We start from the raw sequence: 19,201 nt of genomic DNA on the forward strand, positions 1-19,201 counted from the left end.
GCACGGCCTATCACACGATCGCTATCAAGACAAACAATGTCTACTCCTGAGAGGAGAGGCCTTCTGAAAGATGATTCTCCAATGACGGCCCCATCAACGAGCACCCCAAGTCCGGCACAGCAATTCACCACTCGACATCGGCCTGGATACGCGCGAGTGCCATCAGTATCGGTGTCTTTCAACGAAGAGTCTCTGGCGCGAGACATCACGGATAGTCCGGGAGAAGACGAGACTGCGCCGGCATCTTCACATGAAGGTGTCGGCCGCAGCCATGGCTTAGGCATCGCTCTGCCCCCAGGAACAAACTCAAGATCTCCACGAGTCAGTTCACCCTTATCGAATGATTTTTCGACTCCAAACCAAAAGTCCGGAACGGACGAAAGAAGACCAATGGCATCGCCACCATCCACTGGCGGTCTCTCCGGCAGCACGAGAGCTGACACGTCGTTTGGCGACTTTGATACGACATACCGAGGAGCAAAGCACAAAGACTCCCGGACATCACTGCAATCGACTCTGCCGCCGTCGCTATATGCCAGATCTGATGCAGGACTGCTCTCAGTGAAGTCAAGATACGAAGACTTCGAACCTCACCATAACTGTCAGAGTGCGAGAGCCGTGAAACACCGACGACTGGGCAATTGTGTTTCGGTCACGATCTTGACCCTGGCCATCTTCTCTACCGCTTTTTCGGGCATCTTTCTCGGAATCGCGTTGTACGGCCCATTCTACGGAAGAAGAATTCGAGCAGAGGGTGGTTCATTAACTCCTGCGTCTGCAGCTTTCTTGACGTCGCTGTTCGCGAGACTGATAGAACTGTCCTTCGTGACGGTGATAGTGTCCTTTATCGGACAGGCTCTCGCTCGGAGGGCCTTCAAACTCGAGACTATACGCGGCATCACCTTGGCAGAACTGAGCATGCGAACCTGGGTCATGCAGCCCGGCACACTGTTCACACAATGGGAGAGCGTACGATATGCTGGCATCACTTTCCTCGGCGCCACATCTCTTTTGGCCGCCCTTTTCGCCCTCCTATACACGACGGCAGCAACGGCTTTAGTTCAGCCCCAGCTCAGATTTCCGGACTGGCAGCATCAAGTGATGCAGGGAATAGTCAAGATGAGTTTTGCCAACTCTGTTGAGGTGAAGAACGAATGCGTTCTACCCAATAACCTGATCTACAAGGATGATACTAACGCCAGCTTGACCTGTCTTCAAATTGAACATGCTTCGGCTGCATACCACAACTACTTCAGCTGGCTACAGACATGGACAACAGTATTGGGAATTGGTAATAGCAGCATCGATCTTGGCGACAGGCCACCAGGGTATGCTCTCTACGCCGACAACACCACGATTGCGGCACCGTGGATTGAAAGACAAAATGTGACCGCAGTCAACAGTACGCGGTGGATCAACAATGTCACCATGGCCATGCCACATGTTGGTGTCATCCAAGCAGCGCAGGATACCGTCAACCAGATTGTGCAACCCTCGGAAGTGGAAGGAGCCATCTACAACATTCGCGCGTCGGTCCCCAGTCCCATGCTCAATGTGTACGTGTAGCAATTGCTGACTTGTTGCCATACTTTCTTCGTTGCTGACATCAAACTCCAGCCTCTGTGTGACCATGACCAACGCAGACCTGAAGCCTTTTGTGTACGATCTTTGGGAGAACAAGTCAAAAGCCTTCAATAGCAATGATACGAACTGGAACGACCATCTGATCTATACGGATGAGTTTGCCTATCCGTATCTTAATAGTACGGATTACCCGAACGGCACACAATTTGACGACACCTTTGGTTGGGGCCTGGCTTATGGCAAGTACAACGTTCCTCCGGTATTTCCAAGGCTACCCAAGGATTACAACATCATTCTCAACGGCACAGACGGCATGCCATGGGGTCGGACATCCATTTACGTTTTGGGTAAGGGAGGCCCTACCGACTCTCTCGGAAATGCAATGGAGGATTCTGACGGAAACGCATTCAACTATGCCATGTGCCAACTTCAAGTTGGGCTGACGATGAATTGCTCCACGAGCTACAACGCCAGCTCGAGCGGCGGAGCATTGGAAGCTCATTGTGAGGATGATAATGATCAGATGCGGTACCTACTTCATGCGGGCGAGGAGGATTTGAAGCTTCAAGGTCGCGCCGCTTTCAGTAAGGAATGGCCCAACATTGGAGGGGAGTGGGCCAGAAGTGAGTATTCAGCCCGTATTACAGACACCAGCAGACAATTGACCGAACATGACAGGCCTAAGCTACAACGACGGAATGCGAGACGGAGACTCAGCCAACGCCCGAACCCTCACCCAGCTGATCCTCACATCGGCAAACTTGAGCTACGGACTTCCCTCCCTCGCTGAGGCCATCGCCGTGCAAGCAGGAGACACTCTCATCCAAAGCATCAAAGACTCCCCCTTCGTCGGCCGAGCCTGGAACTACACCCTCCCCAACATCGACTCGCAACCGCAATGGTTCAACGCCACCATCCGCTCCCAGCAATACGCCAGCGGCGGCGTGCAGCCCTACGAAAAGGCCTTCTTCGTCGTCCTCTTCGGCGTCTGCATCATGAACGTCATGATCCTCGTCTACTTCCTCTGGCACAAGGACTGGTACTCGGACTTCAGCGAGCCCACAAGCCTCTTCGCCCTCGCGGTGAACAGTCCCCCTTCCGCGGGTCTTTCCGGCAGTTGTGGATGCGGTCCTGCCGGGGAGCAGTTCGCACTGAACTGGAAGCTAAATAATGATGACGGGCATTATTATATGGAGCCGCAAGAGGGGCAGGGCCGTGGACAGGAGAATAATATGGTGAATGTGGAGAGTCCGCGGTTGAGTCGGCAGCGGTGGACGGAGACGTTTGAGATGATGGGGAGTCCGGGGATTGCGGTTAAGAAGAGGTTTAGTAGGTCTTGATTGTCGGGGTTGGGGTGTGGTAGAGGTAGCTTTTGGGGCAATGAGAGAGGTCTCGGTTATTGATAATGTCTGAAACGTTTGGAACTGGTTCTTTTCGTATCTGTCGTGATGTTCTGTGCTCGTGATTCTGTTCTCCGAGGCAAATATACCCCCTTTCTGAGAAAGAAGATCGCGTCCCGCCTCGACCAACTGCCCACCGATATACTCCCCAACTCCCACCTCGAACTTCTCCCAGATCCTCACTCCGACCCCTTGAGCTGCTCCGCATCCCTCGCACACTGCGTCGCCATCTCCACCTGCTCATCCGTCGCACACACCAGAATCCCATGCCTACTCCCTTCCTTCCCGATACTCACCACAACCCCCTCCCCCGGCTTCTCATTCTTCCCCTCATCCAGCTCAAACCCCAAACACCTCGCCTTCTCCACCACCGCCCTCCGCAACGCCGCGCCCTTCTCGCCCATCCCGCCCGCGAAAACCAGCGCGTCGACGTCCCCGCCTAGTTTCAGATAATAGCTGCCGACGAAACCTATAAGGCGATCGACGAGGATGTCGAAGGCGAGTTTGCACTTCTCATCGCCCTGCGCCGCTTTGGAGGAGATGACGCCGAAGTCGGTGGTCCCCGTCAGGACCTGCCAGCCGGATTTCTTGTTGAGGATTTCTTCGGCGGTCGTGATGGACATGTCCTTGGTGGAGGACGGGGAGAGTTTCCCGGCGTCGTGCGTGAAGTGGAAGATGAGGGAGGGGTCGACGTCGCCGGAGCGCGTGGCGCCTGGGAGGCCCGCGAGGGGCGTCAGGCCCATGGATGTGTCCTCGGACTCGCCGTTTTGGATGCAGCAGGCGGAGGCGCCGGAGCCGAGGTGCAGGGCGATGATGTTGGTTTGGGAGGTCGGTTTGGCGAGTTGTGCGGCGACGGAGCGGGTGATGAAGGCGTAGGAGAGGCCGTGGAAGCCATATTTGCGCAGGCCGTTGCGGGTCGCGATGGTTTGGTCGATGGCGTAGGTTCGTGCGGGCACGGAGATGGTGGCGTGGAAGGCGGAGTCGAAGAAGGCGATGTTGGAGGCTTTGGGGCACTTGTCGTGGACGGCTTTGACGATGGTGAGGGCGCCGGCGTTGTGCAGTGGGGCGAGGTCTGAGAGTTTCTCTAGGTGGTGGTAGGTGTCGCGGTCGATGCGGACGGGTTTGTCGTAGTTGCCGCCGTGGACGATGCGGTGGCAGGCGAATTCGATGTCGTCGGGGTGGTTCAAGGCGTCGAGGCCGGAGTCTTCGGTTAGGTGTTTGAGGATGTAGTCGAAGGCGCCTTCTTGGCCTTTGACGTCCTGCAGTTCTTGGGATTTGATGTGTTCGTCGCCGCGGTCGTATTTGAGCGTTGCGGGAGGCGCGGTGAGGCCGGAGACTTGGATGCCGGCCAGTTCTTTGGGTTCTTCTGACGCAGATGCATCGTATACAGAGACTTTGACTGAGGAGCTGCCCGCGTTGATGGCGAGGATGATTCGGGGCATCTTGGAGGACGAAGTGGAGGTCAGAGAATTTGAGAGGAGGGCTTTCCGTGGACGAGAATATGAATGAAGGGAGAAGAAAGCTGTTCAAAATGAGAGACCTACGTTTTTTTGCCTCGACCTGTCGTCGCAGTACGTGCAGTTTGTCAATGGTTTGGTCAGGGTGCAGAGTGACGTCGAGCTGGCGAACAGCTTCGCGCTCCCGAAGTCTCCGAATCGCTGGCACCATGTGGATCCATTGCCATATTGACCACGCCACTGGCTTCTCGAACATGTGAGGCGAATAGACGGGCATTAGTGGGATGGTATACACTGTTGGCAAGGCCTCAAACTTGGCAGTAAATGGGTATCTATAGAATGGTAGAAGTCACGACTACGACATCGCACACGGGGTATTTGCTCGCCTCCGTCTTTTCTTCCATTCGACATGCCTCCTTTCCATTCCTTCGCGAGGAGCTGCATCTGGCAAGTTGAGTGTTTTCCTAAGCTGTGGTGGTAGAGCTGCCCCTGGATCGTTTGGGATGGGCGCCTCTACAGGCGGTTGGGCTGGAGCTGGCTGGCTGCTTCGCTTCGGCTTCACCAATAGAAGAATGAACATGCCAATGACGATCAAGAATAGCAAGAATAGTATCTTGCGCTTCGTGCTTCTGCGTTGGTAACCAGTGGCAACTTTGAGCTCCTTGTCGGCTTCCTTGACGTGCTCGTGTGTTCGTTCAACGTTGTAGTCGATTCGGTCCAGTACTGTGCCCTGATCGATCACCATGGTCTGCAGTTCCTGGAACATATTGGACAGATCGATGACACCTTGTGCAATCTTCTCAATCTCTCGTTCTCGTTGCTCGATTGCAGAATCCATGACACCCCTTTGCCGTTGTCGTACTTGCGCGGTCTGCAGGAGCGTGGATTGGGCGGATGAACGATCGGTTTCTGAATCCATCATGGCCGGGTCCGTGTATGGGTTCTGCGCCATTGGCGTGCCAGACCGGTCAAGCGGGCTCGACATGCCTCCTAACTGTCGCAGCTTTTTCATGTATGCGGACTGCTTCTTCCTGAACAACGTGCTCACGTCTCCCACCCTTGATGCCAAGCTCATCTTCAAATTCCTCGCCATGGTCTCGTCCGCCTGCGATATATTCCCACCGCTATGCTGCTGCTGTTCTCGTACCAAATGATCGATCCTTCGTATAGCCTTTTGGCACATAGTAAAGCTCTTGGTGATGTCCTGTGTCAGTGCCTCAATCTCCCTCTCTTCCCTGGCCTTTACACTTTCGTCGTCGAAGCCAGGTAACACGTGTTTCGCATGCATCTGGTCCAGCTTCTTCATCTTGCTTGCAATATCCGCCAAGTGTTGATCAATCTCGTCCTGGATATCCAGCCACCGTGGAGGCAGCACATCCATCTCTATTACCGCATCGCCATCAGCCTCGACGTTCGACATGAGCCCCGCCCGCTCCGAGTCGGTGGGCTCATCTGTAAAGCGGCCATTGCTGGGACCGGTGAATCGCGTGCGCTTTGCTGGATGGTGGGTGTAGCTTTGACGATATGATATGAAGCTGCGGTAGATTAGCACCGTGATATTGGTTGTTGTAAGGAGGAGTGGTACATACAGATTAGTCCTGTCTCTCCATGCGCCCAGAGCGACCGCGCTGGACATTTTCCCGCCTCCCAGCGACGCTCATGCTATAGCTGTCTTCCACTAAGCCTCGCGGCCTTCATGTCTCGCGCGTGACTGTGGCTCGTGGAAGGTGAGGTCCTTGATATGCGCTATTGAGGGTAATAAGCGGACAAAAGGCCCTCGCGGAAGGTAGCTTTAATTGCGGTGGTAATTGCTGTCGTGTCAATCGAATAAGGCGTGACGAGCGCGACTCAGTAGGCGGAAGCGTGGCAGATGGCAGGGTGAAGCTATTGACGTACGTCGCAGACATGTGCGTGGCCAGCGTGACCACCACTAAACGCAGCACGCGTCGGGTAGACCCTTCCGCCAAACGAGTTGCGAGGCTTGTTTCTGCGGAACTCGCCCACTTTCCCCTTCAGCTGCCACTGCTCTGCACGGCTTGTTGACCTCACTCTGCCTACACCACCACACCACAATCCTCTGAAAATCACCACTGCCGACCGGCATATCTTGGACTACCACCCACCGCGGTCGCCCACCTACGACAACCCTTTGACTACCGCACCAACTCACAGCAACCATGGTACGACTGATTGCCTATACCCCGCCTACTTGACTACTTGTTTCCGCGAAACATTCCATGCCGACCACATTGGTGTCGCGACCAAATCACGGCACTGGCTGATACCGATCACAGGCAGACTCATTGACCGAGGAGCAAGTCTCTGAGTTCAAGGAGGCATTCTCCCTCTTCGTAAGTGCTGCCTAACTCCTTACGCCCTCGCAAGGCTGACGAAAGACTACAGGACAAGGACGGCGATGGTGCGATTTGACCCTTAGGATACTGCGCTCATGAACGCGACTGACCTGTCCATCACAGGCCAAATCACCACGAAAGAGCTCGGCACCGTAATGCGCTCGCTCGGTCAGAACCCCTCCGAATCTGAGCTTCAGGACATGATCAATGAGGTCGATGCGGACAACAACGGCACCATCGACTTCCCCGAGTTCCTCACCATGATGGCTCGCAAGATGAAGGACACGGACTCTGAAGAGGAGATTCGCGAGGCCTTCAAGGTCTTCGACCGCGACAACAACGGCTTCATCTCCGCCGCTGAGCTGAGACACGTCATGACCAGCATTGGCGAGAAGTTGACGGACGATGAGGTCGATGAGATGATTCGGGAGGCTGACCAGGATGGTGACGGAAGGATTGATTGTATGTGGGCTATGCTGCCCTACCTCTTCTACCTCGCTAACCATTTCTTACAGACAACGAGTTCGTGCAATTGATGATGCAAAAGTAGAAAAATTGCAGCGTCGATGCAGAGGCAGCCTTGCGCCGCTATGACGAGAATGAGCGCCAGCGCAAGAGCGGACCTTCTGCAGCAAGACAGAAGTGGTGATCAAGCGGCAGCAGCAACTACACATCATCACGAGCAACACGATGAGATCTTTCTCCCGGGGCACCATTACGGGCGAGTCATGCGGATGATACACCATGTTTCTGTGCTCCACGAGACGAGCGAGCAAGCGAGAAGCCAGCAGTTTTGATGATGAGCGTGTGTGTCTTTTGAGGGGTTTTCCTATTACCTTTTTCCTATCCGGCAGGAAATGGGAGGGCATTTCGAAATAGGACAGCACTGAGCTTTAACGGGTGTCATTTCTTCTTTTTGTTGCACCAGTCACGCACGTCTGTCCAGCATTTTTCTGACGGCTTCAAGTTTCATCTCTGCAGCAGGATACGTCACATCGTCACGTGGGGAATTGTTGAAGCTTTCGAAGGTTGCAAATGAATCAACTCACTCAACAGCCAGGACTTCAGGGGCCGAACAATTGATGGCACTGAAGAAAGGAAGGTCTCGAGTTGTCAAGACCAGGAGAATATGATGATATTGAGATGTGACTCGCCGAAGCCGCCCACATTGTCTCCTCCCATGCTCTCGACAACAACTGGTCTTCAATACGCTATGATGTGCTCACTTTCCCCAGCTGAGAGCAGCCGAATATCGAGATTGTCTACCTAGCGTTCTTGTCAAGTTCTTCGAAAAAAAGCTTTTCGCTCATTCATTGGGATTCAATCTAGCTGGCTAAGAACGCTAAAGGACACTGAAGAAGAAGAAGAAGAAGAAGAAGAAGAAAAACAAAGGCCGACATATCGTCAAGAAGGAAATAGAAGCATCACAAGAAGATAGGGATGTGGTTGAAAGTCGATCACCTCCTTCTCCGCCGCCTTAGCTCCCAGTTCACGTCGTCGGGGTCTAAGTCTTTGACTGTGACCCAGTCGTCCTCGTCGTCTTCAAGACCCTCGTGTTCGTAGTCGTCCAGCACATCGAGCTTTGGAGGTACATTCACTGCCTCGTCCTCCTCCATCTCAGGCTTGGTGAGCTTGACCTCCTTGGCATCCCGATCGTACAACTCGCCCAGAAACGCGCCAAAGTACAGGACTGCATTCAAGATCTCCTTGCCGGTGGGGATGATGTTCTCCTTGGGGAGCAAGAACCCATACGTTCCACGATCGCGGAGTTTGAGCTGGTAAGCGTATCGGACGCCCATTTCGTGGTAGAAGTAGTCGAGCGCCGAGCCGCCTGAGGGCTCGAGGCGCGGCGTGAGCTGGTGCTTCTTGTTGGATGTGTATGCGACGTTGCCTTCGCACGCGGGCATGATTTCGTAGGCGTGGCCGTGGACGCTCGAGGTGCGGATGGCTTTGCCGAGGCCGAAGGCGACTTCTTCCAAGTTCTCGAGGCCGGGGGGCGTGTCGCTGCAGGAGTAGCTGTACGGGTAGAGGATCTCCTGGGAGTAGGAGTGGAGGTCGAGGAAGCCGACAAAGTCGACGTTGTTGTTTTCCGTCTCGTTTTTGGCCCAGTCGGCGAAGGCGCGTGCTTCGACGGCTTCGAAGGGTTCGTCGCCCGAGTACGACTCTGAGCAGGGGCTTTCGCTGGAGGTCCATTCGAAGCCGAAGCCGCGGTCGAGGTCGATGCCGTTGCAGAAGCGGTTGCCGGTCCGTTGGCGATTCTTGCGCCAGAGACGGTCGGTTTCCCATGTGTATACGTAACCATCTGGGTTCAAGGTCGGGATGAAGACGAAGTCAAAGGTTCGGAGGAGGCTTTCTATGCCAGTGACTTTACCGTAGCCTGTGATCAGGGAGTAGGCAATGTAGTTGACTGTAGTCGTGCTGATCCATTCGCGAGCATGGAGGGAGCCGACTACGACGATCGTCTTGCGTTTGGGTGGGTTGGGGTCTTCGGCGTTGGTGGGATGTACGCCGACGCGAAGTCCTGGGATGTTTCGTCCCTCATATGACAGGCCGATATTGATGTGCCGGACATGTGTAGTGAAGAGAGAAGAGAGCAGACGCAGCCATGGTTCAATCACCGTCAATGGCTGGTAGTCCGCGAAGAATATGTTGGTCTCGGCACCGGTCACGGCTGGCTCGAGGTCTGGGCCGAATGGCTTGCGCGTGGGAAGATGTGCAGGAGATTGTGTCTTGCTCTGCTCGCCCGTTCGATGAGGATAGTTGTCATGTATAGCTTGTGCGAGCGCCTTTTCTTGCAGCAGTGGGGCATGTGAATGTTGAAGGCTTGCAGGCAGCAGGCCGAGCAGAAGGGGCACAGTTTCCTTCGATAACCTGATGTCGACCCAGTCTTGCGAGAACTCCCAGATGTCCAGCATCAAAGTATCCGCCGCCTCTGCCAGACTCGCCGCCTCATTGTGCGCACTGATGTTGAACCGCAGTACCAAATCCTCGCCATATCTTGCAAACGTATGTGCTGGGGGCGGGAGATCAATCTTGGGACGCGTCGAGTCGTGGCATTTGTGTTTCCGAGATGGCCAGACCGAGTCGACCAGATTATCGAAGAGGCGCCATCGCGAGGATTGGGGTTGTTGGTCGGCGATAAAGTTCTGGAGGGGTGATTGCTGGGCTGGTGAAGGAACGGCGGCGACGAGCGCGCAGGGCAGCGCCAGGAGTGCAGAATGGTACTTCATTATGGCCGTCTGGCCCGGTTGACTGTGAGAAGGCAAGCTGTGCAAGTGGAAGTGAGCAAGAGGAGGAAATGTGCTGCCTAAGGTACGGGACCTTCACAAGCTCTGCTTGAGCACACGACAGCAGCAGTCCGTCTCTACGATTGGCTGCAGTAGCTGGAGTCAAAGGTTTGGCCACTGGGTGTTGTAGAAGGAGGTGCAAAATCTCTGCTACTCCCATTCACTTCCTCCCCATAGCGATTCCATACGATTTACGCGGTTGATGTGATGGCGCTGGTGGACATGGACGTGCGAAGACGCATCCCATCACTCGTCGAGGCAGCCGCATTTTGATTGAGATGAGGTCAAAATGATTGACCGCTTAGCTAACTTCGGCGCTAACGGTCTGCCTTTCGAACTCTTTCACATGAAACGCCCCGCGCAGGTTGTGGAAGTAGACAAGTACCGTGATGAATCTAGGCTCAGCATGCCGGCGAAGCTCAACCATCATGGCCCTGGGGTATATGCGCGGAAGACTTTCTCCTCCACTCTCTTCTGACCCGTCTTGGCGACGCGCGGAGGGCAGACTCCAGCTGTGCAGAGGAACAAGGAAGAGGTGCTTTGGAGACCGTCTTACTTGATCCTCGACTCGTCATCGGGCCAGCGCTGCGCCTGTAGGAAGCAGAGGATATGGCTGTGATGGCAGGATTGCTTTCGTCGCTGCGGAGAGCCGGAGGGTAGGTTGTTGTGGGTGCAGTATAAGGACGGGAGTGCGGTCAGGAAGGCGATCGTCGCAGGCACAAGTCCAGCCAGCCTGAGCTTTTCTCACGCAGCGCCTCGGTAGCGCTACAGCAGCGGCCGTCAGGAGAGGCTGTCAAACACGTTTTGAATCTTCCTCACTGCTCCCTCCGCTGTTTGTGAACGTGTTGCTGCTGTGTTGGATCGGGACGGCCGAGAGCGTTTCGACCACAACCTGCCTGCGGATACCACTTGGCTGCTTTCAGCCACAGCCAGCCTTACACGCCTTATCGGCTGGCAGCGGACCATCATATTGTTAGCCACACTCGCTGCTCCACCGCGTTTGGGTCCGCAACAGGTCCAACCATTCTCCCGGGTCCGCCCACCTGCGACTCGACCAGACCGCTCAACCCACCCCTCCCGCCTGTCTGTCCTGGTTATATCGCCGCCCGCGCCTCTGCTCCCAATGCCCCCGGCACGCGGAGGACATGCCTTTGCTGCTGTCGAAGCGTCGGAGCATGCAGCACCTCACGCCCGCCAAACCCCCCGACAGTAGCAGCAGGCATCACCACGACACCGCATCCTTGAGGCCCAAGAGCGCCAGCAATTTGGCGCCTGCCGACCCAAATATCGACCACAGGCCCGTGAGCGAACATGGCCCTTCGTCACGTTCCATTTCGCGCCTCTCGCACGAGCTCCACCCGGACGACATCCCTGACGACCCGCCAAATCACCACCATGCCGCTCCCCAGCCCAAGCGATTCAGCCTCATGAACCTGCGCCGCAATTTCAGTGAAAGTCACCTCGCTGCCAGGGCTCGAATGGACGACCAGCCGATCCAAGAGGAGCTGCCGCCCATACCAGCGGTGACGGCAGAGGGCGTGGTGCCGACCATTGTCAAGACAGCACCCACCATGGACCATGCAGCAGATGCACCGGCGCAACATGTCGAGGTGGAGGAGCAGAGAACGCCGCGCCCAGGCCTGTTCAAGAGGGGGTCATCTAGAGGTCGCGTGTCGCCTCACAAGGATCCCAGGAAGAGCAGCGACGAGAAGAGGGCCGAAAAGAAGAGCAGTACGTCTTTGCGATGGAGGAGAGGGAAGAACAGTGGGCTTGAAGACTTGCATCGCATGTCCACCTACCACATCCAGAACCAGTCCAACCAGAATCAGTCGGCGCCTCCCTCATACGGCGACGAATCCAACTCTGCACTTGCTGTTCCCGTAGGTCAGCTGGCTGACCCTCGCTTTTCAGAATCGTCCCGCTCAGATGGCAGCAACGGCAGTTCTGGGGACGGCCACATCTACGGCTCAACAACCACCACGACGCATACCGTATCCACGCATACTACCTTCTTCAGACTACCCCGGCGCAATAAGAACCGCAACTCGCTATTCCCCCTGCCAGTGAAGCTTCCACCTCCCGAGCAATCGCAGCAGCAAGCCCAACAAAGCCCGGCGACACCACGCGCATCTACACAATCCAATAGGCCTGAGGAGCAGGGCACGCCGACGAATGAGCAGGGGCCTCAGGGCACGTTACAAAGACGGCATACCGCAACAAGCCCCGTTAAGTTTCGAGGCCATTCGCAATCAGCCCCTTCACCAAATGCTGCGTTGGCGAAGAGCTCGCTATCTTTTGCAGAGCCTGGCATGAATCTGTTCCGCGCCAGCTCAGAACGATCGCTGAATTCCTGCACGTCGTCACCACTGCAGCCGCCAATGCGGCGAGGCACGCGCGGCAGATCGTCCACCAACAGCTCATGGAGAAGTTCCCACGATGTCGAGACACCCCCAGCCCTTTCGGCCAGCGGGAGGAATTCCACATCCACGACCGGAAGATCGAGCTTTGGTGGATTCCTTACACTGTCGCGCTTTCGCCAGGGTTCTGAACCTCATTCTCCTCGTCATGGATCTCCTGGAACCAACAGCAAGTCCAATTCGTTTGCCATTAGTCGTGAGGCGCTCGTGATACCGGAACGAGAAGAAGGCGACACCCCTGGCAAGTACCTGGAGCGACTGGAATCGGCAGTGTCTCGTAGTGTGATTGCTGGCATTCTTTCCAAGTCTGGAGATTCTTTTGCGATCGCAGTGCTCAGAAGCTATACCAGAAGATTCGCCTTCTTTGGCGAACCGATAGACATGTCTTTGAGAAAGTTCCTGCTGGAAGCCGAGCTGCCCAAGGAGACCCAACAGGTGGATCGCGTGATCCAGGCCTTTGCAGATCGGTACCACGAGTGCAACCCTGGCGTCTTCCTCAACTCAGATCAGGCTTATGTTATTGCGTTCTCCATCATGATGCTGCATACGGACGCCTTCAACAAGAACAACAAGCACAAGATGCAGAAGCAGGACTACATCAAGAACACTTCTGGCCAAGGGCTCTCCGACGATATATTGAGTTGCTTCTTCGACAACATCTGCTATACTCCCTTCATACACTTTGACGAGGACGTCGATATCAACGGGCAGAAAGTTCTGCCGTTCAAGCCGAAGAAGTCAGGCCACAAACTCAAGACGGCCATCCCTGGCGCAGATGTGGTGACCAAGAAACCTTCAGGACCGCTCGATCCCTACAATCTCTTGGTAGAGTCGAAGCTTGACACTCTCAGACCAGCTTTAAAGGACACCATTCTTCTCGATGATCCGTACGACTACCGTGGAAGCCAGGGTGACCTGGATGCGCAATACCTTAATAGGGCATTCACGCATACGGGCATTCTCCAAATCGTTTCTGCGAGATCCAGACCGGCTGCCTACGAGAGCCAATTTGCCAACGGTAACCCGACTGCGATGGAGACGCAGCAGGGCATTGTGGATTTGAAGATCACAAAAGTAGGCACATTGTGGCGAAAGTCTGCCAGAAAGAAGAAGGCGAGGAGTCCATGGCAAGAATGGGGTGCTATCCTCACAGGCTCGCAGCTGTACTTGTTCAAGAACTCGCATTGGGCGAAAGGACTCATGCATCAGTTCATGCAGCATCAACGACCTGGGCAACCTCGAACACCAGTAGTCTTCAAGCCTCCGCTACAGGACTTCAAGCCGGACGCGCTCATCAAAACAGACAATGCAGTTGCGCTTGTGGACTCTACCTACACACGACACAAGAATGCTTTCACTTTCGTTAGACCAGGCGGCCAGGAAGAGGTCTTGCTGGCCGATAATGAGCATGAACTGACGGATTGGTTGGGTCTGATCAACTATGCAGCCGCATTTCGTGCAGCCGGTGTCAGGATTCGAGGCATGGTAGGCGGAAATGAAGAGGACTTGCGGAACAAAGACGTTCGACGGTTGGAGTCCACAGCCTCCACCAGGTCGATTCAGACGCAAACAGGCGAGATCACAATACAGAATCGTGGACTGACTCCACAACTACAGAGACAGGTCATGGCGGCAAGAAGGCAGATCATGGTGCATAAGATTGCAGAGATCGAGAAGGACATTACAGATGCTAACAGACAGCTGGAAAACATGCTCCGGAACGCACGACATCTGCTGGTACTGGCGCCTCTTGCTCAGAAGACGAGAGAGGACGTCATCCATGCGGCAGCCCGAGCGGACGCCATGATCAAGTGGCTGAGGCGGGACATCTGGCGCATGAAATGTCATCGCGACATTCTGGCCATGGATGTCAGGCTGGATGGACTAAGCGCGAGTGATTTGGAGAAGCTCGCACAAGAGCAGGCGACGCCGAACGAGCCTGAGTCGGCCAAGAAGGAGAAGCCGAAGGTTCTGTCAAGACTGAGCTCTTCGAAGGCCAATATTGTGAAGAGTCCGCCGCAAAGCCCGACGATCTTCCAAACACCGGGTAGACCTTCCACAGGCGACACGTTCAAAGGCAACGATGTCTTCCGCACGCCACCTGAGTCTGTCACTCCGCAGAGAGAAGACCCGTTCCGTCTGCCTCCGCTGAGTCTGGACACGAGTGCTCAAAACGAGCATCGCCCATCGGTGACGAGCACGCTTTTGTCTGCTTCGCCGCGTGTTGGTGGAGGTAGCTTGACACACTCGTCGTCTGCGTCGAGCATCCTCCAGGTTCAACGCACTCATTCGAGCCTCCAACCGGATAGTACAGTACAGCGACCAGACACTGCATCCGAGCCTGCTGTTGACGAACGAGAGCTGCGACTACTCGCCACAGCAACCATGGGCCCTGCGCAGACGGAAATGACGCCAAGAGCAATTGAGGGTCCTGCAGGTCCTGCAGCAAACAGGTCGCCCGAGAGCAAGCACAAAGGCGTCAGGCGAAGCTTGCAGAAGACTCTTCGCGAGGCACACGGCCACCATCACCACAGCACGCACAAGCACCGTCGTAACAAGGACAGTGACAGTACGGTTCGGTCTGGCGGTTTCGATGATCGAGACTTGGACGATGCCACACCTGGCCTTCAACGCGAGAAGCCACGCTTCATTTTGCATGGAAAGCAGGCGTCTGTGGTGCAATTTGGAGGTGACTGGGAAAGGATGAAGCTCCGGCGAGAACAGTACGGGCAACAGCACCCATCTTCGCCATCCCAGGAACAGAGAGATGCCGCTTACGAGCGTCGCCGATCTGAGCAGCACGAACTCCTCCGAGCTGGCATGACATCTCCAGTGGTGCAGGAATTCCAACGCCACGGCAGCATCACCGAAGATGACGACGATATCGCGAGTGTGGTGTCAGAGGGCACGCGCAGCTTTAGGGAAGACGCCGAAGCCGCTGCAGCATACTCGTCGGCAGCCGAGGGAGGACCTTCGGCATCGCCCATGCGAATGTCCTCCGGAGACGACGACGGCGTGACCACAGATTCAGAGTATTTCGATTTGTCCACCTGGGACCCTGACCAAGGGCGCCGAACCACCATCATAGGACCCTCCTCCGAGCCCATATTGCAAAATGCCAGCGCGAAGAACATGCTGCGACACAGACGCTACAGCAGTCTTGAAAAGGGCGAAGACGGCAACGTCGAGATTGTCGACCATGATGACTCGGACGACGACGAGGCACACAGTCCTACGTCGTCCAAGTCGAAGAGGAGAAGCAAGGCGAAGCGACAAACTGTCATCGGCCCTACCACCCAGGTCGAGATTTCCACAGATGGGTTATGGAATGGCGTTAGCGAGAACGGAAAAGGAAAAGGAAGGGAAAATATTGCGGCTTCTTCTTCAGCGGAGGCGTCTACTTCTCACCGCGAGATTCATTCCAGGGGTTCCGCATCCGCCGGAGCGGCTTCTTCTTCGGCGGATGTCGATGTTGATGATGTTGAGGAGGATGAGAGAGGGTTTGTCAATCCCATCTCTGATGAGGAGTTGAGGTTGATGAGCGCGAGTTTGAGGGCTGTCAAGACGAGATAAGTTAGATGGGATTGATTTTGGTTGAAGATGGGCCCGGAGAAGGGGTTCTTCTCTTTACTGCCGCTGGACGGGACGAGGGGGCTGTGATTTGGCCGAGACTCTTTTGTATCGATAGATGAGATGGACGGACGGGTAGACAGGCGAACGTTATGATGGAAGTTGCTGTCGCTTGTGTGAATGAGTTTGCTGTCTCGGTGCCCGTGAAAAGATGGTTGGGGAGCGGAGGTAAGCTGGTTCATTCATAGGTCTCTTGCATCTTGCATCGTCAACGAGGGGATGGGGCCTGGATTCGAGGTGAAGGACATGGTATTCAACTTCGTCAGCCGGCGTCTCGATTCTCGAATTTTCGTGGTTAGAGATAAATCGAGTAAACCTATCGACGGATATCGCTCTCTGTACCAGGGGGTGTTGTGTCATAGGTATATCTTGCGACCCCAACGACCATCATGTTCATCAGATCTTGTCAGAGCCAGCCAGCCATCAGTCGCACCAGACGATCGGATTGGATCGGTCCCTGACTGAGGCTTGGGCTGTCTCTGTGGTTTCGTAGGCTCGGCCTCGGGAACAGCCTTGTGTGGGTGGATTGCGGCATGAGCAATGTGCCGTAGAGCTCAAATGTGACGGCCACTCGTCCTGTACGGCCTGCCGCAAAGGTGAGGGACGGGTATTGAGACTGTATCGAATCCACAGTCCCTCAGGCGGGCGTCCACAACCGCATCTAGATGGGCGTCTCTCTGTTGTCCTGTAAGTCTGTCAACCGACAAAAGCATCCCGGCCCCCTTGGAACGTACGGGATCAGGCCTTCTGCCTCCCCACAGCTCAGCCAAGTCCTATCGAGCCTTGAGATTGTCGTGTGCGCGATCAATCAAGGCACCAAGGCCCCACCGTTCCCCTCCTCCAGCAAATCCGCCAGCACAAAAGCATGCCTCATTCCCATCGTCTGCCCCAGCAATCTCAACATGCCCACCGTCCAGCCCCGTATCGCTCCCCCTGGAGGATCCGCCGCCCCGGCCGTGAACAGGGGAAATTGAATCATATACCCACCCGCCATCCGCACGAACGGCAGATCCGGAGCGCGTCGTTCGGCGGTTTTGAAGGGGATGTAATCCGCCGAGGAGAAGTTACTCCAGAGAGCATCTTTCTGGGAGGGCGAGTCCGGAGGGTGGTTGTTCGAGGGGGCATGGAAGTGTTGCGGGATGGACGCCAGGACGGCGAGTTGGAGGTGTTCCTTGAAATTGAGCGATTCCTGGATCTGTTCGAATTCCTCGTGGCGGAGGGAGAAGTCCGGGTCTGCGGAGCCAGCCGTGAGGGCCTTGCGGATGATGTCGATGAGGAGGATGCGGTAGGAGCACATGGCGCAGAACATTTGCGTGACGAGAGACGTGCGGAAGACGTAGTAGTATCCGGCGTAGATGGTGGGGCCCTTGTCGTGGACGAGAGTGGGTTTGAAGTCCTCCGGGGCCGTGTCGAGGGTGTGGGTGAATTCCTGGAAGATGTCCAGGGCGTGCGTGAGGATTTCTTTGGCTTCGAGGGGGGTTCGGGGTCTGTTGCCCGGGAGGAGACGAGCGTGGAGGTCGACGGTGCGGATCGAGTTGCAGTGGAAGCGCCAGACGGAGTCGTTGGGGTTGGGCACGAATTGTGCGGCGACTTTTTGCATGGCGAGGACGTGTGGTGGCATTGGCAGTCTGCGGGCTAGGCAGGCGATGGCCAGGTTGGCGGTCGTCTGCATGAATAGGCGGCATCCAGTGTGTGTTTTGAATTGCTCTGGACCCCGTAGCTGTAATAGTGATGCAGCCCCTTTGATATGGTCTCTCCAAGCGTCCAGACTACGCTCATACCCGGATAGGATCTCGAAGATGGCCAAGATATTGATCGCCTGAAGGGTGCTGTCCTTCTTCACCTCATCTGGAGATCGCAGAGCCTGATTCGTCTGCTGTATAGCCGTGAGATAATGCTTCCGCGCCGCTGGATGCGTAAATGTATCCCCCTGACCAGTCTGCCTCGTCGCCCCCGCCAGACCCAACGCCAGAATACTCGAATGCAAACACCCATTTCCCTCATTAATATCCCACAACTCCCTGCGATCCGTGTACTTGAACACATACTTATCCAGAAAATAATTCACCGCCAAATCATCCAGACTCGGCGAAATCGTCACAATCTCCGGCGGACTCGTCTCAGAACTCGACTCGGTGTTGGTATCCTCGGAATCACTCAACGACCACACCCTCTTCTCAGCCTTGGGCACAATCGCCCTCGGCGCCGCCACAACAACAACCCCCTTCCCAGCGGGACTACTCCGTTCAGCTGCCCTCCTGCTCCTCTGCTGCGAACTCCTCACCTTCGTCCTGACCCCCTCGCTCTCATCATGAAACATCAACAACCCAACATCCCTATACCCCTCGCACTTCCACCCGGACTTCTCGCATTTCTCGCAGCCCCCTGGCCGGAGGTCACACTGTGCGGAAAGAAAGAGGAAACGTGAGCGAGACAGCCAATGAGGAGGCGGAGAATGGAAACGAAGCAAGCAAAGCGTACCTTGATCTTCCTCTGTCTGCAGGTTGCGCATCCTGGCGACGGTTTGCCTCTGTAGGGCATCGTCTAATAACTGTGGCTTTTCAATAATGCTGATCGGATGGGTTAAGTGCTCGGCTGCAGCCTGGCATTGTGTTTGGACTGGCCTTGTGGCGTTTGTCGTGGATCCAGCGGTGTTGAAGAAGATGACCTCAGTTTTGCCGGAGCTAGTGAGACTGTTTCGACCGGATCATAGACCGCGTATACCATGCTATAGACGCCGGACAGTCATCCTATGAAATCCACATAGCATGTGGATAGTGATAGTTGCGCGTCCTCTTTCTCAGGAAGTGAGGCCATACCGTTTAGAAGCGCGCGTCCCGGGAGTGATGATTACAGCGCTAGTACATGTTTGGCCTCCTTTGCGCACTATAGACCTCCTTCGGATGATGTACCACGGGCGATGTGATAGCCGTCGAGAATTGAACATATCATTAGAAACATCACGTGGACATGCACGATGATTGAAAAGGTATCAGTAACGTGATTCATACTTTCGTTCGTCAACTCTTGCTCTCATTTTTAAGCTATTCTCACTGCTAGCACTGACTGATC

General features: G+C 55.3%; 7 protein-coding genes across 7 annotated transcripts; 3 read left to right on the forward strand and 4 right to left on the reverse strand.

Annotated features, from left to right (window-relative positions):
* Window positions 1-36: 36 nt before the first annotated feature.
* Window positions 37-2,924, forward strand: M409DRAFT_63432 (uncharacterized protein; the record flags this gene model as incomplete). Its single annotated transcript, XM_033815595.1, has 4 exons — window positions 37-446; window positions 540-1,556; window positions 1,618-2,207; window positions 2,263-2,924. 4 exons carry the CDS (start codon window positions 37-39, stop codon window positions 2,922-2,924), a joined length of 2,679 nt encoding a protein of 892 aa, XP_033672779.1.
* A 239-nt stretch (window positions 2,925-3,163) lies between these two features.
* On the reverse strand, window positions 3,164-4,426 carry M409DRAFT_63433 (uncharacterized protein; the record flags this gene model as incomplete). Its single annotated transcript, XM_033815596.1, has 1 exon — window positions 3,164-4,426. The coding sequence occupies one exon, from the start codon at window positions 4,424-4,426 to the stop codon at window positions 3,164-3,166; it is 1,263 nt and encodes a 420-aa protein (XP_033672780.1).
* Window positions 4,427-4,796: 370 nt separating this feature from the next.
* M409DRAFT_63434 (uncharacterized protein) lies at window positions 4,797-6,077 on the reverse strand (the record flags this gene model as incomplete). Its single annotated transcript, XM_033815597.1, has 2 exons — window positions 4,797-5,976; window positions 6,031-6,077. 2 exons carry the CDS (start codon window positions 6,075-6,077, stop codon window positions 4,797-4,799), a joined length of 1,227 nt encoding a protein of 408 aa, XP_033672781.1.
* A 541-nt stretch (window positions 6,078-6,618) lies between these two features.
* Window positions 6,619-7,345, forward strand: M409DRAFT_63435 (uncharacterized protein; the record flags this gene model as incomplete). The annotated part of the gene is made up of 5 exons (XM_033815598.1): window positions 6,619-6,621; window positions 6,736-6,792; window positions 6,845-6,860; window positions 6,919-7,257; window positions 7,311-7,345. 5 exons carry the CDS (start codon window positions 6,619-6,621, stop codon window positions 7,343-7,345), a joined length of 450 nt encoding a protein of 149 aa, XP_033672782.1.
* Window positions 7,346-8,252: 907 nt separating this feature from the next.
* Window positions 8,253-10,025, reverse strand: M409DRAFT_63436 (uncharacterized protein; the record flags this gene model as incomplete). Its single annotated transcript, XM_033815599.1, has 2 exons — window positions 8,253-9,827; window positions 9,876-10,025. 2 exons carry the CDS (start codon window positions 10,023-10,025, stop codon window positions 8,253-8,255), a joined length of 1,725 nt encoding a protein of 574 aa, XP_033672783.1.
* A 1,202-nt stretch (window positions 10,026-11,227) lies between these two features.
* On the forward strand, window positions 11,228-16,072 carry M409DRAFT_50511 (uncharacterized protein; the record flags this gene model as incomplete). Its single annotated transcript, XM_033811555.1, has 1 exon — window positions 11,228-16,072. The coding sequence occupies one exon, from the start codon at window positions 11,228-11,230 to the stop codon at window positions 16,070-16,072; it is 4,845 nt and encodes a 1,614-aa protein (XP_033672784.1).
* Window positions 16,073-16,937: 865 nt separating this feature from the next.
* M409DRAFT_63438 (uncharacterized protein) lies at window positions 16,938-18,670 on the reverse strand (the record flags this gene model as incomplete). The annotated part of the gene is made up of 2 exons (XM_033815600.1): window positions 16,938-18,530; window positions 18,611-18,670. 2 exons carry the CDS (start codon window positions 18,668-18,670, stop codon window positions 16,938-16,940), a joined length of 1,653 nt encoding a protein of 550 aa, XP_033672785.1.
* Window positions 18,671-19,201: the final 531 nt, after the last annotated feature.

This window comes from Zasmidium cellare (genome assembly GCF_010093935.1).
Source record: "Zasmidium cellare ATCC 36951 unplaced genomic scaffold M409scaffold_4, whole genome shotgun sequence".
In the NCBI taxonomy this organism is placed as follows: Eukaryota; Fungi; Ascomycota; class Dothideomycetes; order Mycosphaerellales; family Mycosphaerellaceae; genus Zasmidium; species Zasmidium cellare.